This window comes from Poromitra crassiceps (genome assembly GCF_964638095.1).
Source record: "Poromitra crassiceps genome assembly, chromosome: 27".
NCBI lineage: Eukaryota > Metazoa > Chordata > Actinopteri > Beryciformes > Melamphaidae > Poromitra > Poromitra crassiceps.
In genome coordinates, this window is record NC_139650.1 from 11451946 (window position 1) to 11467337 (window position 15392).

Here is a 15392-nt window from a genome sequence, read left to right on the forward strand (position 1 = left end):
TTTTACATGTATGTACAGGCTAATATACAAGGTGTCCCAAGCTCTGAGTCATTATAAACTCAATTAGCTACAGAAGCTAATGTTCACATTCAGTCCTTGTATATTTCTCTCATGTGTTCATCATTCCTTTCCTCCTCTGTGTGTGTGTGATTGAGAAATGAGATGCAGGTGGTGTTCATCCTAATTGGCCTGGTCAGGTGTCAGATTGCTGCTGGCTGATTGGCTGGTGGAGAGCATTTAAGCCAGCTGATGCCATCCTGTCGCCCCTTGCTCTCCTCATTCCCAACGATGATGGCTGCTGTGCTGACTGCTGTGTTCTGTCAGGTAGGAACTGTGTGTAGACCTACTTTAGTAGTTCTGCAGAACTTTATTAAGATGTGTCTTTATCTTGGTAGACCTGTGCAGTCTAAACTGTAAATAGTTACCTTCCACACTTTTGTACACTGTAAATAACACTTACCCAAGTAGCAGAAAGTAGGGGGAGAAGCCCTTTAGTTTTTTGTAACATTTTCTGATGTTTATTTTGTAGGAGCTTATAGGTAAGAGCTGTGTCTCTTATTTAATCCATTTTCTTTTCTTAGGTAAATTTAAGGTTGGGGATTAGTTTGATTGGTTAGTTGTGTTGGGGCCATGCTGTGCTCTGAAACTAAACCTGCTACTTGTGAACTTGTGATGGTGGTTTGGCTGATCATCCTTGGGAGTGGGAAGAGTGGGGGCACTTTTGTGTTCCTGTGCTGGTGATATTTTTTACCGAGCCTTTGGCCAGAGTGGCGCTGTTGAGCGCTCTGACGGCTGAGAGCTCTAACCTGGAAAAAATATCACCAGCACAGACTTCAGATGAAAAGAGGCATTTATGAGCAGCGTCGCGCTTTCTAACTCCGACGTCGAGAAGCGATGAACCCTTCTCAATATGTGGCTTTGAAATGTTTCTGTGACACTTGTAAATACGTCTGTATCACTGATTTAGACGGCTTGGGAGTCAGAGTCACAGGCAAGTCTATGTACGGAGATGGGACTCTTGTAGGGTAGCATAGTCTACACAGAAAGAGGAGCAACGGTGCTACTGACGGCCCTGCCTTGTCACGCCCCTCCTCAGTCTTACTGGTCCCCTCTGACCGGCTCCTCCAACAAACCTCTCTCCACCAGCTTTACCACCATGAGCTTCCTCAGCTCCATGCACACCATTTACCACCTGCACAAAGACTGCCCACCAGACAAACATATAAAATATATATATACTCAGACGACGTGCTGACGAACGAGAAAAGCGGGCGACCCCCTAATTATGTTAGGAACTGGCCTCGGGGAAGGGGACGGCAACACAAAAGTGCCCCCACTCTTCCCACTCCCAAAGATGATCAGCCAAACCACCATCACAAGTTCACAAGTAGCAGGTTTAGTTTCAGAGCACAGCATGGCCCCAACATCAACAAATCAAACTAATTGCCAACCTTAAACTTACCTAAGAAAAGGATGGATTAAAAAAAATAGACACAGCTCTCACCTATAAGCTCCTACAAAATAAACATGAGAAAATGTTACAAAACTGAAGGGCTTCTCCCTCCTACTTTCTGCTACTTGGGTAAGTGTTATTTACAGTGTACAAAAGTGTAGATCTGGAAGGTAACTATTTACAGTTTAGACTGCACAGGTCTACCAAGATAAAGACACATCTTAATAAAGTTCTGCAGAACTACTAAAGTAGGTCTACACACAGTTCCTACCTGACAGAACACAGCAGTCAGCACAGCAGCCATCATCGTTGGGAATGAGGAGAGCAAGGGGCGACAGGACTGCATCAGCTGGCTTAAATGCTCTCCACCAGCCAATCAGCCAGCAGCAATCTGACACCTGACCAGGCCAATTAGGATGAACACCACCTGCATCTCATTTCTCAATCACACACACACACAGAGGAGGAAAGGAATGATGAACACATGAGAGAAATATAGGACTGAATGTGAACATTAGCTTCTGTAGCTAATTGAGTTTATAATGACTCAGAGCTTGGGACACCTTGTATATTAGCCTGTATTATCCCATACATGTAAAAAGCAGCTGTGATGGCAAAAATTTGGCTTACAACATATACAGTATATAAAATATGTGACTGTGTGTGTGTTTTGTACATGATTAGTTCATTAACTATGGGCTTAATTATAAATGAGTTATGACTGAACGTTTTTTTTTACAGTGCACCTGAACGCAACATGCAAGATACCCGCTGAATAAGTGTCCAAATGTTCATGTCATTCTGGCCAATATTCTTCTGTTATAGCATTTCAGTCTGGAATATGGAATATCTTTCAATAATCTTTATGACTAAAAGGCCAAAAGTAATCTCATGTGTAAGAAATGGCTGTTCTACATTGAGGTAGAAATTTAAATAATTAACTTGTTGGTTTTGGATTTATTTAGCTTCAAGAGTGCATGTTCGTGTGACCCTCAACACAGGCTTTGAGAATCCCGGCCACTTACTGATACTTATGCTTAAATTAACCCACTCATATTCTGGTTTATTTCAAGAAAAACATTTTGGCTAGTGGAAATTCTAATTGGCTGGTAACTTTAAAATCTAGCAGCCATATTGGCAGGTGGTGAAAAAAGTTAATTTCAAGCCCTGCAGGGAGAGTGTGGTGACAGGAGTGAGTGAGAAAAGGATCAAATATTGGTGGTTAAGACTGAATAATGACATCACAACTGTTAATTTAAAATGAGTTATTCCTCTAAACCTGGCTTCAAATGCCCCAATTTTTTCGCGCTGGCGCCGTTCAGCCCTCAGCAAAATCTGGTAGCAAGGACTTTTTTTGTGGCCCTCTCTATCATCAAAGTTGCCCATCCATTACGGCATGACAATATTTGTTCGGCCCCCGGCAACAATCTGGATTTCTCATGTGGCCCCCCATGAAAAATAGTTGCCCACCCCTGAGTTAGTGTATCGAACTAGCTGATAGGACCCCACTTCAAACAAACCGAACTATCCCTTTAAAGTAGCCTATAATATTACTGAAATCCTATTAATGTTATATTACGTAGTTACTGCTAAAAGTAATATATTACATGTAATTTGTTACTTTTGTAATGAGTCACCCCCAATCATTACCCACACAACACTATTTTTAAATAGGCCCCAGGTCTTAAACTACAGTACAAGTCATTTAATTTCCCATCCCATAGCCGATGTCTATGTCTACCGAAAATGTACTCTACTTTTCAGTGGCTATGTTGTCAACATGGAAAGCTACTTGCACATCTTGCACCGTGCATCGTGTGATCAACGATCATACATTACTCAGTGTCTACCACCAACACCACTACACAACAAAATCCACACACCACACTCGATTCTACGGTATAAATTCATTTTCATTTATATCAGCTGTTATTGCCATTCTGTATGCCATCCAATGCATCACGCCTGAGAATACATGGAATAAAATGTAAAAAATAAGAAAAGAGCCATGGAATACCAGCTCCATGAAACATTACAATTTGATCAGACTATAAATGATCGTAGCAAAACACCTACAAAAAAGTCAAGAAAAGGAAAAAAAAAACCCCATTCTGTGCAACACTATATGGTCTTGACCTCAGTGAAGAAGCCCATATTGAATCATCAATTAGAGGGAACTTATAGTCACACTCCATATATCCAGGCCTAAAATAAACATACATAGATGTGCCTTATAGGCACAGTTAAAAACAAGATAAAAGCTTATATTGACCACCAGATGATAAAAGCAAGTACAAAACATTACATGTTCGACAAAAAAACAAAACCTTTATATTACATAAGTGCCAACACTGTATCAAAAATAGGTGCGTTGTAAGTGATATTTGTGCAAAAGAACGGGAAAAAGTGTTGTCACTTATATGCTGTATCCTCTGAGGGTGGCAATCCACATGATTTCAGTGAGCAGGGTTTAAAAGCGTGACTTTCTTTGGGTCGTTTGAACTGGACTTTTCTTCAGGCTCTTGTGCAGCTTGGAGGCTTGAGGCCGGCTGGTACTCTCCTCCCACTCGTAGCAGTGGTTGACCCGGGCACAGCTCAGCGCGCTCGCCAGCTCGTCCGGAGACTCCGTGTAGTGTTCGATCAGTGCTGCGATGGAGCCAAACTCACTCTTGCATTTCTAACACAAACAACAAACGAGAGCGGAAAAAAAGAATGGAAATTAACATGCGGCGGAGGTGAATACAGTCAGCCCTCGTTCACACAGGACGCCGAACGCAGGTAGAACTGAAGCTTGAAGCAGGCACAGGCTGAACGTACGCCTAACCGTTCACACAAGAAGCCTTCTCTTTTCCTCTCAGTGCCTACTCTCGCACCTTGAACCCGCCCGCAACTCCCATTGACTTCATGCCTGGCTTCACGCGTCACGCTTGGAAAATAGGCGTGAATCCTGAACGATCGCTTGAGCAAGGTGTGAGCGTGGCTTCAGCGTGACACGTGCGGGTGATGTGAACGGCCTCGCCTGTTCACAAGGACGCCGAAATGAAACTTGTGGGCTCAGCGTAGGTACAGCTTAGGTTGAGCATTGCTTCGACGTCCTGTGTGAATGGGGGCTTAGGGTTAGACTGATATATCAGTTTGACAAAATATATTTTCTTTGTGTATTTTATCAGTTTATTGAATTAATTAACTAATATATCCCATCGTTTCCCTTAAAGCCCTGACACACCAAGCCGGCCGTCGGCAATGTCTGGAGTCTGGACCATTGTAGAGATGTAACGGTATGAACATTTCACATCGCGATTATCGTGACCAAAATTATCACGGTTATCGTATTATCACGGTATTCGTAAAAAGAATTGCTGAAAATGTTCAAAAAGTACTGAGAGACTCACTGAAATCATTTTACAATGTTTTATATTGAAAACTCAGACCCAAGAAGGATTGATACACTCACTGAAATCCTTTCTCCAAGGCTGCACGTTTGCATCTGGGAGACGGTTGCCAACTTTGGTTGATGATGGACAGTATTTAACATGTTTTTCAAAGCACTGTAATCACGGTACCACGGTAATTACGGTACCATGGTTTTAATAATAATGAAAATTTGAAGCAGTACGGTTATCATAAGGAATTTATCACGGTTATCATTAAAACCGGTTATCGTTACATCCCTAGACCGTTGTGGAGCGTCTGTGGCCCCTATAGTCTTTGCTGTGGTTTGTGGTGAGGGAAATATTACAGTTAATCAGCAAAGTAGTATTTCATTTGTTATTCAGATCTAATGCAAAAAAAAAGCAATTAAGCATCAGAGGATTTTCCATGTTCCATTACAGTGAATATGAAGTGGACAGAACACACTCGCCGCCTCCTACTGGTTAGTTATTGACAGAATTGACTGCGACTTCGCAGATTACCTCCAGCAGGAATTTGCCCTTTCGGGTGTTTTCTACGAGGTGGGTGACCAGGCCAGAGGGGAGGCGGATGATGAGGGAGCCACAGGCGGGCTTCTTGGGATGGGGGCAGAGGAGGTAGGCTCCCAGGACGTCCTCTGCAAGCAGGGAGGAGCTGCTGTCACTGCAAGGCACACCAGAGAGAAGAAACTAAAGCCCTTTCCAGACATGCAGTGACCTCCTGAAGATATCCAGACATCATAATAATAATAATAATAACAATACATTTTATTTATAGAGCACTTTTAAAAGGTACTCAAAGATCCTTTACATGGGGGTTAAAAAAGGTTGAGAAAGCAACACATTAAAAACACAATACATAATACAAATCAAGAATGAGGAAACAACATGGTTAAAACAAAATACAATGCATAGTTATCACGGGTTCAAAGCACTTTTGAACAGGTGAGTTTTGAGTAGTGACATGAATGTGGGCAGATTGGAGCAGTCTCTGATGTGTTTGGGGAGAGAGTTCCAGAGGGAGGGGGGCAGGTCCGGCGCTTGGTCATGAGTGGCGGTTGGGACAAGAGGTTTGCATCTGAGGAGCGGAGGCTACGGGAGGGGGTGTGGTGATGGAGCAGGTCGGACAGGTAGGAGTCTCGCATAGTCTGTCTCGCATAAACACTGCGATTTCCTACTAAAGCTACATCATGCGCTGTCCCTGCTGGCCCCTGCACTCTCTACTCAGGCATCACCCCTCGGCCAAACCACACGGAAGATTTCCTCATGTGTGAAAACAAATAAGAACATGTATGAAATGTCCGGTGAATATGCGGACCTGATTCAATGGACAAAGTTCATGTCTGAAAGTGGCTTAACCCACTGATGCATCAGGACACTCTACCGAGGTGTCTGCAGTCAGACGGGGGAGGGAGTGTCACTCACGTTGCGATACCAGCCCAGCACCAGACAGCGTGGGCCAGTGCTTCTTCAGTCTCGGCGAGGCTGGGAGCGCGCGCTCTCTTCGACACCGCTTTGTCCTGCTCCTTTCCTGTTTCACACATGAGAGGAGAGATTCATGGGAATTCTGAGATGATCACATTCCAAGAGGTCCTAAAGGGTTTCTGGCTGCTTGTTTGTTTTGGAAAACGCCCAGCGTCATTCCAGCACAAGGGGAGTATCACATTGGACTGAGATGAACAAAACAAGTAAAACGACAAAAAACCCCGAGCTCCTGCTCAGACATGTTCAAGCCAAACATCAAAATAACTTTGATGTGAAGCTTCACAGTAAGAGGCTTTATGTACATTTACTATCACCCATGTGAAGCTTCACAGTAAGAGGCTTTATGTACATGTCATTTACTATCACCCATGTGAAGCTTCACAGTAAGAGGCTTCATGGACATTTACTATCACCCATGTGAAGCTTCACAGTAAGAGGCTTTATGTACATGTCATTTACTATCACCCATGTGAAGCTTCACAGTAAGAGGCTTTATGTACATTTACTATCACCCATGTGAAGCTTCACAGTAAGAGGCTTTATGTACATTTACTATCACCCATGTGAAGCTTCACAGTAAGAGGCTTTATGGACATTTACTATCACCCATGTGAAGCTTCACAGTAAGAGGCTTTATGGACATTTACTATCACCCATGTGAAGCTTCACACTAAGAGGCTTCATGGACATTTACTATCACCCATGTGAAGCTTCACACTAAGAGGCTTCATGGACATTTACTATCACCCATGTGAAGCTTCACAGTAAGAGGCTTTATGGACATTTACTATCACCCATGTGAAGCTTCACACTAAGAGGCTTCATGGACATTTACTATCACCCATGTGAAGCTTCACAGTAAAAGGCTTTATGGACATTTACTATCACCATGTGAAGCTTCACAGTAAGAGGCTTTATGGACATTTACTATCACCCATGTGAAGCTTCACAGTAAAAGGCTTTATGGACATTTACTATCACCCATGTGAAGCTTCACAGTAAGAGGCTTCATTGACATTTACTATCACCCATGTGAAGCTGATGATACACAGGCAAACTTTTAGGACAAATCTGGGGCAAAGAGGTCACCAGTAACTGACCAAGTTAACAGTCATTAAATAACAGAAACTGCTGCCATCACTGCCATCTTGGCCCAATTTTCTTTCTACAGAAAAATAATAAAAGAATAATGTTATCAAGGTTATTCACTGCTGTTTGGCATCTAACAGCTAGCTAGCTTGCTAGATTAAATGGTACTGTATTACGCAAAGAATAACAGCTATTACTTCCTAGTTGCATTTTTCTATTTGGTAGCACTAGCAGTTGGACAGTTTAAATAATAGTTTGGGCTGACGAGAAGTCACCTGACCAACGTTTTTGTCTTTGATTGGTTGATTGATTGACTTTACCAACAAAGCTTGCTCTCTGATCAAGCTTGACGAGATTGTGCATCATCACCTTGAGACACGCCCAATTATCCGTCACCTTGTGAAATAGTGCACACTTAAAAAGTATTCACACCACAACAGACAGTGAGTGCGTGCCCGGCGAATCACACCGACAGTTTACATTACCTAATCAACTCTTTGACTCTTGAAAGCGCTCTCTGAACACTTGCCCCACCTTGTGGCGAGTTCAGTCGCTCCTGCACATTGCGCTGTTTGCGCGGGGTGAAGGTGAAAGAGCGGTACGCCCCGGAGCGCAGCACTTTGTTGCGGATGGCTTTCTTGCGCGTCAGCGAGGGAGAGGAGGTGAACACTTCCTCTTGGCTGTTGAGATGATCTGCAGAGGACGTCTTCTTTGAATTCTTCTGCAGACGGGAGAATAAGAAGAGCTTGTGTTGGCAGCATGAACGGTCAAAAATGAGACCGGAAGAACTGGGTTTTTGTTAAGTCAGTCAGCAGCAGCAGAAGCACAAATATCGGTGATTGTCGTAAAAGGCCCATTCACATCTAGAACGAATAATTAAGGCTAACAAAAAACCAGAATCTTGTGTTTTGGGAGAGAAAGGAGACAAATAAAACGTGTCTAAGGGACAGCGCCTGTAAAAGAGTTATCTATATATATACTGTATAGCAGTAAACGCTGGCAGCACATCAGCCCCACCCTGCAGCATCTCCACTATAGCTCCCCATAAAACATTGCATCACCTTCAAGATCCTCCTCCTCACCTACAAATCCCTGCACAGGTCTGGCCCCGGCATATCTGACGGACCTACTCCACCCATACACCCGTCTCACGTGGACTCCGTTCCTCCGACACTGGACTTCTCTCCATCCCTCACACTAAGCGTTCCACCCTCGGCGACCGAGCCTTCTCTGCTGCTGCTCCCAAGCTCTGGAACTCCCTCCCACCCTCCACCCGTGGCTCTGACTCCCATCTCCAGCTTCAAAAACAGACCTGTTCAGCCTGGCCTTCCCACAGCACGGCCAGGGTCCAGAGTAGCGCTATCCCTCACCTGCTTTTAGTCCATTTTTATTTTAATTTTAATTTTCTTTGCCTTTTTAGTACTTTGTAAGATGTACCGTGTCCTTGAATCTGAGAAAGGCGCTTTTTAAATCCAATCTATTATTATTATTATTATCATCATCCATTATCATTATCATTATGAATGCTTGAGTAACAATGTTAGGCGGCGGCCACACTCCATCAGAAAATTGACAGAATTATAAAACGATAGATTTCTGTCCGTTGGGTTGTTTTTGTCCAATGGGCTATGTCGGAACGCCTCCTAGAATCTGATTGGCTGAACGAATCCGTCCATCCAGAAAAAGTTCAACCCCCTTGAACTTCTGTCCATCTAAAAACGTCTGGAAATCTGCTGGATCGTAAAGCCACGCCCTTATGATCATAGCGGTTGTTCTAGATGTGAACGGGCCTTTAGAGCAAGTAACATCAGCTAATGAGAGAGTGAATGCAGGGAGACTGTCAGGCGGGGGACCTTGGCCTGGGACAGCAGCCCTCTGAAGGGGGCTCGTCTGAAGGACACCAGGGCGCTGACACTGAGGGGGAAGCCGTGGTTGAGCAGGGAGGGGGTGCGACTCGGCAGCGGCCCGGCAGACTCCTCCTCCTGAGCCTCCTCTGGGTGCTTCTCCAGGTAGGACAGCTGGAAACAGCGGCACAGCAGCAGGTTCAGGAACTGGGCCTGAGGGAGAGACACACAATCCAACAGTTAGGCCCAATTCCAATCCGCCCCCTTACTGACTCACCCCCATACCGTAAGGGAGCAGCTGTGGCCACTTACGGAAAGGGAATTGCCCACAATGCATAGCGTTGTGATGTATAAAACGGGGTTACCGGGGAAGGCCGCAAATATCTGTAAAAAAAAGAAAAGAAAAGAACACACGTGCGAAATGAACGAGGAGACCGAGGAGCCGCGTGTACGGGGTGCGCTGGAATGCGTAAATTGACAATGAAACATTACATTAAAGCAGCTACGAGCAACTTTTTCGATTGTTATTAAACAGTATAAATTTAATATCAATGCATCACATCTTACCTCTAATAGTCGACGATACCAACGCAGAGTAGTCTCGCTTGAACCCCGAGTGAATCGGCCAGTGTTAGTGTGTCTGTAGCCAGGGCAGATCAGGAATTGAAATGAAACGGTTTGCAGCAGCCACTTCGGCCATAACCACAAAATAACTTCCAAAATACCTGTTAGAATATAACGAGAGATGTTCCCGCGAGTATGCGTGGCGTTCACATTGTTTATGTTATGTTGCTAGGCAGCGCAAACGGCGTAAAAAGGCAGCTGCGTTTCACTTCCTGGTTTCACTTCCGCGTTTCACTTCCGGGTTACCCGGTTCGGTCGCTCTAGAGAGCCCCCTGTTGGCGCGAGTTTAGACAGACTATAGACTTAATAATCACCTAAGGGAGCAATCTCAGATACACACGGCTTTGGTCTCGTCGACTATTAGAGGTAAGATGTGATGCATTGATATTAAATTTATACTGTTTAATAACAATCGAAAAAGTTGCTCGTAGCTGCTTTAATAGGCATTTCAGATTACACAAAAATATTATATCAGCGGAATGCAAGTAGTTATTTTACACAATCCTAGAATAATCATCGACCATTTCTATTACAATTGCAATCCACAACTTTTTTGATGAATGAGAAATAGTTTTACCGAATCTGTATTGCACAGTATTGACATTGTGTATAATGTTGGGTGACATGTCATTATTAAGCTTATTTTTATTATAATTACAGAGTTATCAATTGCAGATTTTGCAGTAGGCTATATTTATTATTTTTAAATGACCTGTTGTCCACTCTGTAGAGCCAGAGCCTGGATGAGAACAGACTCATCAGGGAGTCTATCCCTCAAACACCTTAGGCGTCTTGACAATAAACAATATATAGCGAGCCCCAAACCTGCCAGAGTCAACATCATCTTGTCACGTGCAAAGGGCTCTGCTGTCCCAATCCTCTTATTTATCCAATGTGGATCCCTTCCACACTTGATGACTCAACCACTTTCCGATGGCGGCCATTAGAGGGAGTGAGGGTGCAGGGCTTGAGTCTTTAGGGGGCGGATTGGAATTGGGCCTCAGATTCCAAAACGGCAGTTGAACATTCAATAGAGCACCGCAGGAATGAGTCTGAAAGTAGCATGTTGGATCCGCAGGGGAAAAGTGAAGTGGATTTTTAGAATGGGGATTTCACTTGAATGCATAAAATAAAGTCTCTGGTTAACACAAGTTTATAGGAGCGCGAATTTGGGTTCAGCAGGATAATCTTCACAAACGTGAATCACTTTTATGACTTTTGGAACGTAAATGTGGTTTTTTTTAAACATGATTTTCAGAAAATGCTTCTAAAACCCCATTCCCTGAGGATCCATCATGTTTGGGACTTCCGCCTTCAGACTACAAAAAAACATCATCCCTGCGGTGCTCTCTCTATATATACCTTCAGGATCAGTGTGTCAAAGTGTTCTCGTTTAGGACTTCGGGTATCCAATATCCTTAAAAAAATAATTTTGTGTAAAACGAAATGAAAGTAATCCGTTACTTTTATCGACCTCCAAGGCAACGAAGGAAGTACAAGACATCAACAGTCTCAGGCACAGTTTACAGGAGCCTAACCGACATAAATAAACTCATACTGTCAAGCTAACTGCTAATTAGAGCCGACATACAACACAAGTGTCTACAGTAGTAAAGAGGCAATAATAATATAGCGTCGTGCAAAACACTGTGATGAAAATACTACTTTGGCATTTGAGAACAAAATGTGTTTGTTCCAAAACAATAGGGGAAAGTGAGTTTTGAAATGTCAGCAGCGCTTGGCAAAGTAACTGCTATTGATTAACAATCATGTCAGTTAGGGAAGCAACGATAACCGGTTTTAATGATAACCGTGATAAAGTTCCTTACGATAACCGTACGGTTTCAAATTGTCATTATCATTAAAACCGTGTTACCGTGATTACAGTGCTTTGAAAAACATGGTAAATACTGTCTATCATCAACCAAAGTTGGCAACCGTCTCTCAGATGCAAACGTGCAGCCTTGGAGAAATGATTTCAGTGAGTGTATCGGTCCTTTCTGGGTCTGAGTTTTCAATATAAAAAGTAAAATGATTTCAGTGAGTCTCTCAGTACTTTTTGAACATTTTCAGCCATTTCTTATGAATACCGTGATAATACGATAAGCGTGGTGTGAAATATGTTCATACTGTTACATCTCTAATGTCAGTCAAATCATGCTCATTGCAGTGGCACAGTAAAAACTTTAAATTTTGTGCGATCAGTCATTTTGTAATTGTGCGTGGGGGCTTCTTTGTCAGCTATAGGTTGTAGTAAAGAACCAAAGGATATTGGAAATGAGAGTTTCGATGGAGCGATGGAGAGCCGGTGTGTTTGAGTGTGTTTGAGTGTGTTTGGTGCTCACCGCTCGGGAATGCCTAGCTTTAAAGAGATGGCAGTAGAGCTGGGCGTCGGCGCTGCCTGGGTTGTGGGAGACGAAGGCGAACTGGGCGTCAGACGGCCGGGCGGTGGACAGAGACACCCTGCGCAGCGCGTGAGCCATCAGGAGGGTCTGCACACAGCCAGGAGCACAGGGTAGCATTTAACCAGAGAGCGGCTCAAGTCTCACACACCGACAGCAACTTGAATCTGTGGTCCAATCCAAATGTCCACCCTGTGGACTGAGCCCTCGTGGACTTCCGGTCCGTGACGTGTTAAGATGTCATCACCTCAGGTCCGTGAGGGCGACAGACTGCAAGGCTATCAATAAGCCTCTGATAAGACAGGCCTTAAGGGGATCGTTGTGATGTTCTGATGTGTGGTTGTATCAGGTACTTGCCGACAGTCACATGCAGTAGAGTGCAGCCGGCGGGATGCTTCCATACTGCTCACCTGGCGTAATCCAAGTCTACACAAGCCCTGAGATGCCAGCCCAAGTTGACTTGAAAATACATAATGTACACCTTGTTTTAGCTGAAATCTGCACTGCAGCCAGATGTGGAAGTAGCAGGGCTGCTGCCTTCTACTGTGTGTAGTACACTGACTGTCGGCAAGTACCTCACACAACCCCACATCAAAAACTCCTGAATTATCCCTTTAAAATGCATTTTGATGACCTCTATGTTATTTCTACATATTTCTGTCATGATGTGGTTGAATATTATTTCTGGCCTAGAGGATTCAAGTCACCTTTTAATAAAGTGATTGTTTTACACATTTGTAATAAATTATTTGTTTTCCGTATTGCAATGAATTGTGGGTAATTAAATCAGTGAAGTGTGGTGAAGTCTGCAAAGTCCGCGATTCTGCTGAAGTCTGAACATTTGGATTGGGCCCGTCTGTGTGTCTGGGTCACAGACACTCCTCACATCAAACTGAGCATGTGCAAGTAAGCCTCCTTCTCCTTACTGTCTCATCCTCGTTGTAGATTTTCACTCCCTTGATTGAGAACTTCAGGGACACAGTCCTCCTCCTCTTGCATGTCTGATTGTAAATATAACAAATATGTTATATTCTCCATATAGCGGTTATCATGGGTGAAGGTAACTACAAATTGTGTGGCTCTCCATAAACATCACAGACAACTAGACAATCATACATTGACAAACAGTGAACAGTCAGTAAACCAGATAAGAGTAATCTGATGACTTTACTTTGTGCACTTTATATTAGTACTCACTTTGAGGGACTTCAGCTGGGTGTGCAGTTGCTCAATCTGCTCATCCAGACAGCAGTCATCCACAGGAAACGAGCCCACATACTTGACAGTAAAGACAGAGGTTTAGGCCAAACAACACTGGCAGCCTAGCTGTGTAAAGGATTCTGATGGGATGGTTAATATCACACTTACCTCTGCTGATCTCGTCACTGTCAATCTATCTTCGCTGCCTGGTGCCTCACCCATGCTGCCTGTTTATCTGCGTAAACCCAGACCACCAACGCACACAGGCAGCAGATGTGAGTTAAAGTGCATTTGAGTGGAAACAGCCCAAGTATATTCTCACACCAGCAGCATAGTTAGCATGGGAAAACAACATAGTAACTCCATACTACACTCAAACAAAGACAAAGTACACAAGTATAGACCCTACGGGACAAATAATCAAACTGAAAATAAACGTTAGTAGGCTATGTGAGCTGCGCGAGATTACAAAATGTGCCATGAAAGAATAAACTCACCATTAGTAGCTGGCTATCCCACAAAACACATTATGAGTTGAATTCCCACTCAAATATTACAGGGAGATAATATCATTTAGGATAACTAGTGATTATTTGTCGGGGAAACTTTGTTGCGCTTTCGCCCAAACAGCTCCACTGTCTGTGGTGGATGAGTCAAGCCGCTGACAACAACATACGTTTGGTTTGGGGAGCTTCTGTTCGGTCTGTCCGTCGGGATGAAAACACGACAAACACGTGTGTGAAGTCAACTTTACGATGGCTCGTTTCTTAATCGCATAATAAGGTTTAGAAATCAAAACAACTCACTTTTATACTAGGAGAGCCTCCCCGCCTCGCCACCGCTGTCTTGTCTGCCCGCCTGTCTGTGTGTCTCCCTCGGTCGAAGGCGCAGTCGTGACTCGTTTTATTGTCAAATCACTTCCAGCTCGAGAGGAGAGACACACCTTGAAGGAGCCGCCCACAGCGCCTCACCGGCCCGGGCAGGTGTGCCGCGCTGCGCCGCGGGCGGGCGGGGCACCGGGGCAAAGGGGGACAAGAAACGGAGGGGCCAGGCCAGCTAGCAGGATCTCTCGACTGAGCGTTTCCACTGAACTTCTCCTCAAAATGAAAGTTGATGAGGAAGATATCGGACATGCATTGAATCACATCACCCCCCCCCCCTTGGATTTTTCCCAGCTCAACATTCCTGATCATTGCGCAACAACTGGTGACGTATGCGTCACTGCGTGTGCCTGGTGCTCCCATGTATCCAGAGGTCTATTAACCCTTTCCTCTGGGGATTTATATGGTGTCTCGACTTATGTTATTTCAGTGGTTCCCAACTTGGGGTCCCGCGGCCCACCAGGGGCCCTTGAAGGTGTTCCAGGGGGGTCCCCAGCAAATTGATGAAATGTTAAAGCAGCTACGAGCAACTTTTTCGATTGTTATTAAACAGTATAAATTTAATATCAATGCATCACATCTTACCTCTAATAGTCGACGAGACCAAAGCCGTGTGTATCTGAGATTGCTCCCTTAGGTGATTATTAAGTCTATAGTCTGTCTAAACTCGCGCCAACAGGGGGCTCTCTAGAGCGACCGAACCGGGTAACCCGGAAGTGAAACGCGGAAGTGAAACCAGGAAGTGAAACGCAGCTGCCTTTTTACGCCGTTTGCGCTGCCTAGCAACATAACATAAACAATGTGAACGCCACGCATACTCGCGGGAACATCTCTCGTTATATTCTAACAGGTATTTTGGAAGTTATTTTGTGGTTATGGCCGAAGTGGCTGCTGCAAACCGTTTCATTTCAATTCCTGATCTGCCCTGGCTACAGACACACTAACACTGGCCGATTCACTCGGGGTTCAAGCGAGACTACTCTGCGTTGGTATCGTCGACTATT

The 15392-nt window shown here is 44.2% G+C and overlaps 1 protein-coding gene across 2 annotated transcripts; it reads right to left on the minus strand.

The window, feature by feature from the left end:
• Window positions 1-2449: 2449 nt before the first annotated feature.
• On the minus strand, window positions 2450-14584 carry sh2d5 (SH2 domain containing 5). Of its 2 annotated transcripts, none has more exons than XM_083661575.1 (10): window positions 14311-14584; window positions 13676-13758; window positions 13505-13585; window positions 13234-13308; window positions 12251-12397; window positions 9291-9494; window positions 7972-8158; window positions 6289-6394; window positions 5368-5527; window positions 2450-4130 (listed from the first exon to the last, which is right to left on the minus strand). In XM_083661575.1, the coding sequence occupies exons 2-10, from the start codon at window positions 13727-13729 to the stop codon at window positions 3924-3926; spliced, it is 1221 nt and encodes a 406-aa protein (XP_083517701.1). In that variant the 5' UTR covers window positions 13730-13758; window positions 14311-14584; the 3' UTR covers window positions 2450-3923. The 2 variants fall into 2 exon arrangements, with proteins under 2 accessions (XP_083517701.1, XP_083517700.1); XM_083661574.1 differs by having other exon boundaries at window positions 2451-4130; window positions 13676-13742; window positions 14314-14583.
• Window positions 14585-15392: the final 808 nt, after the last annotated feature.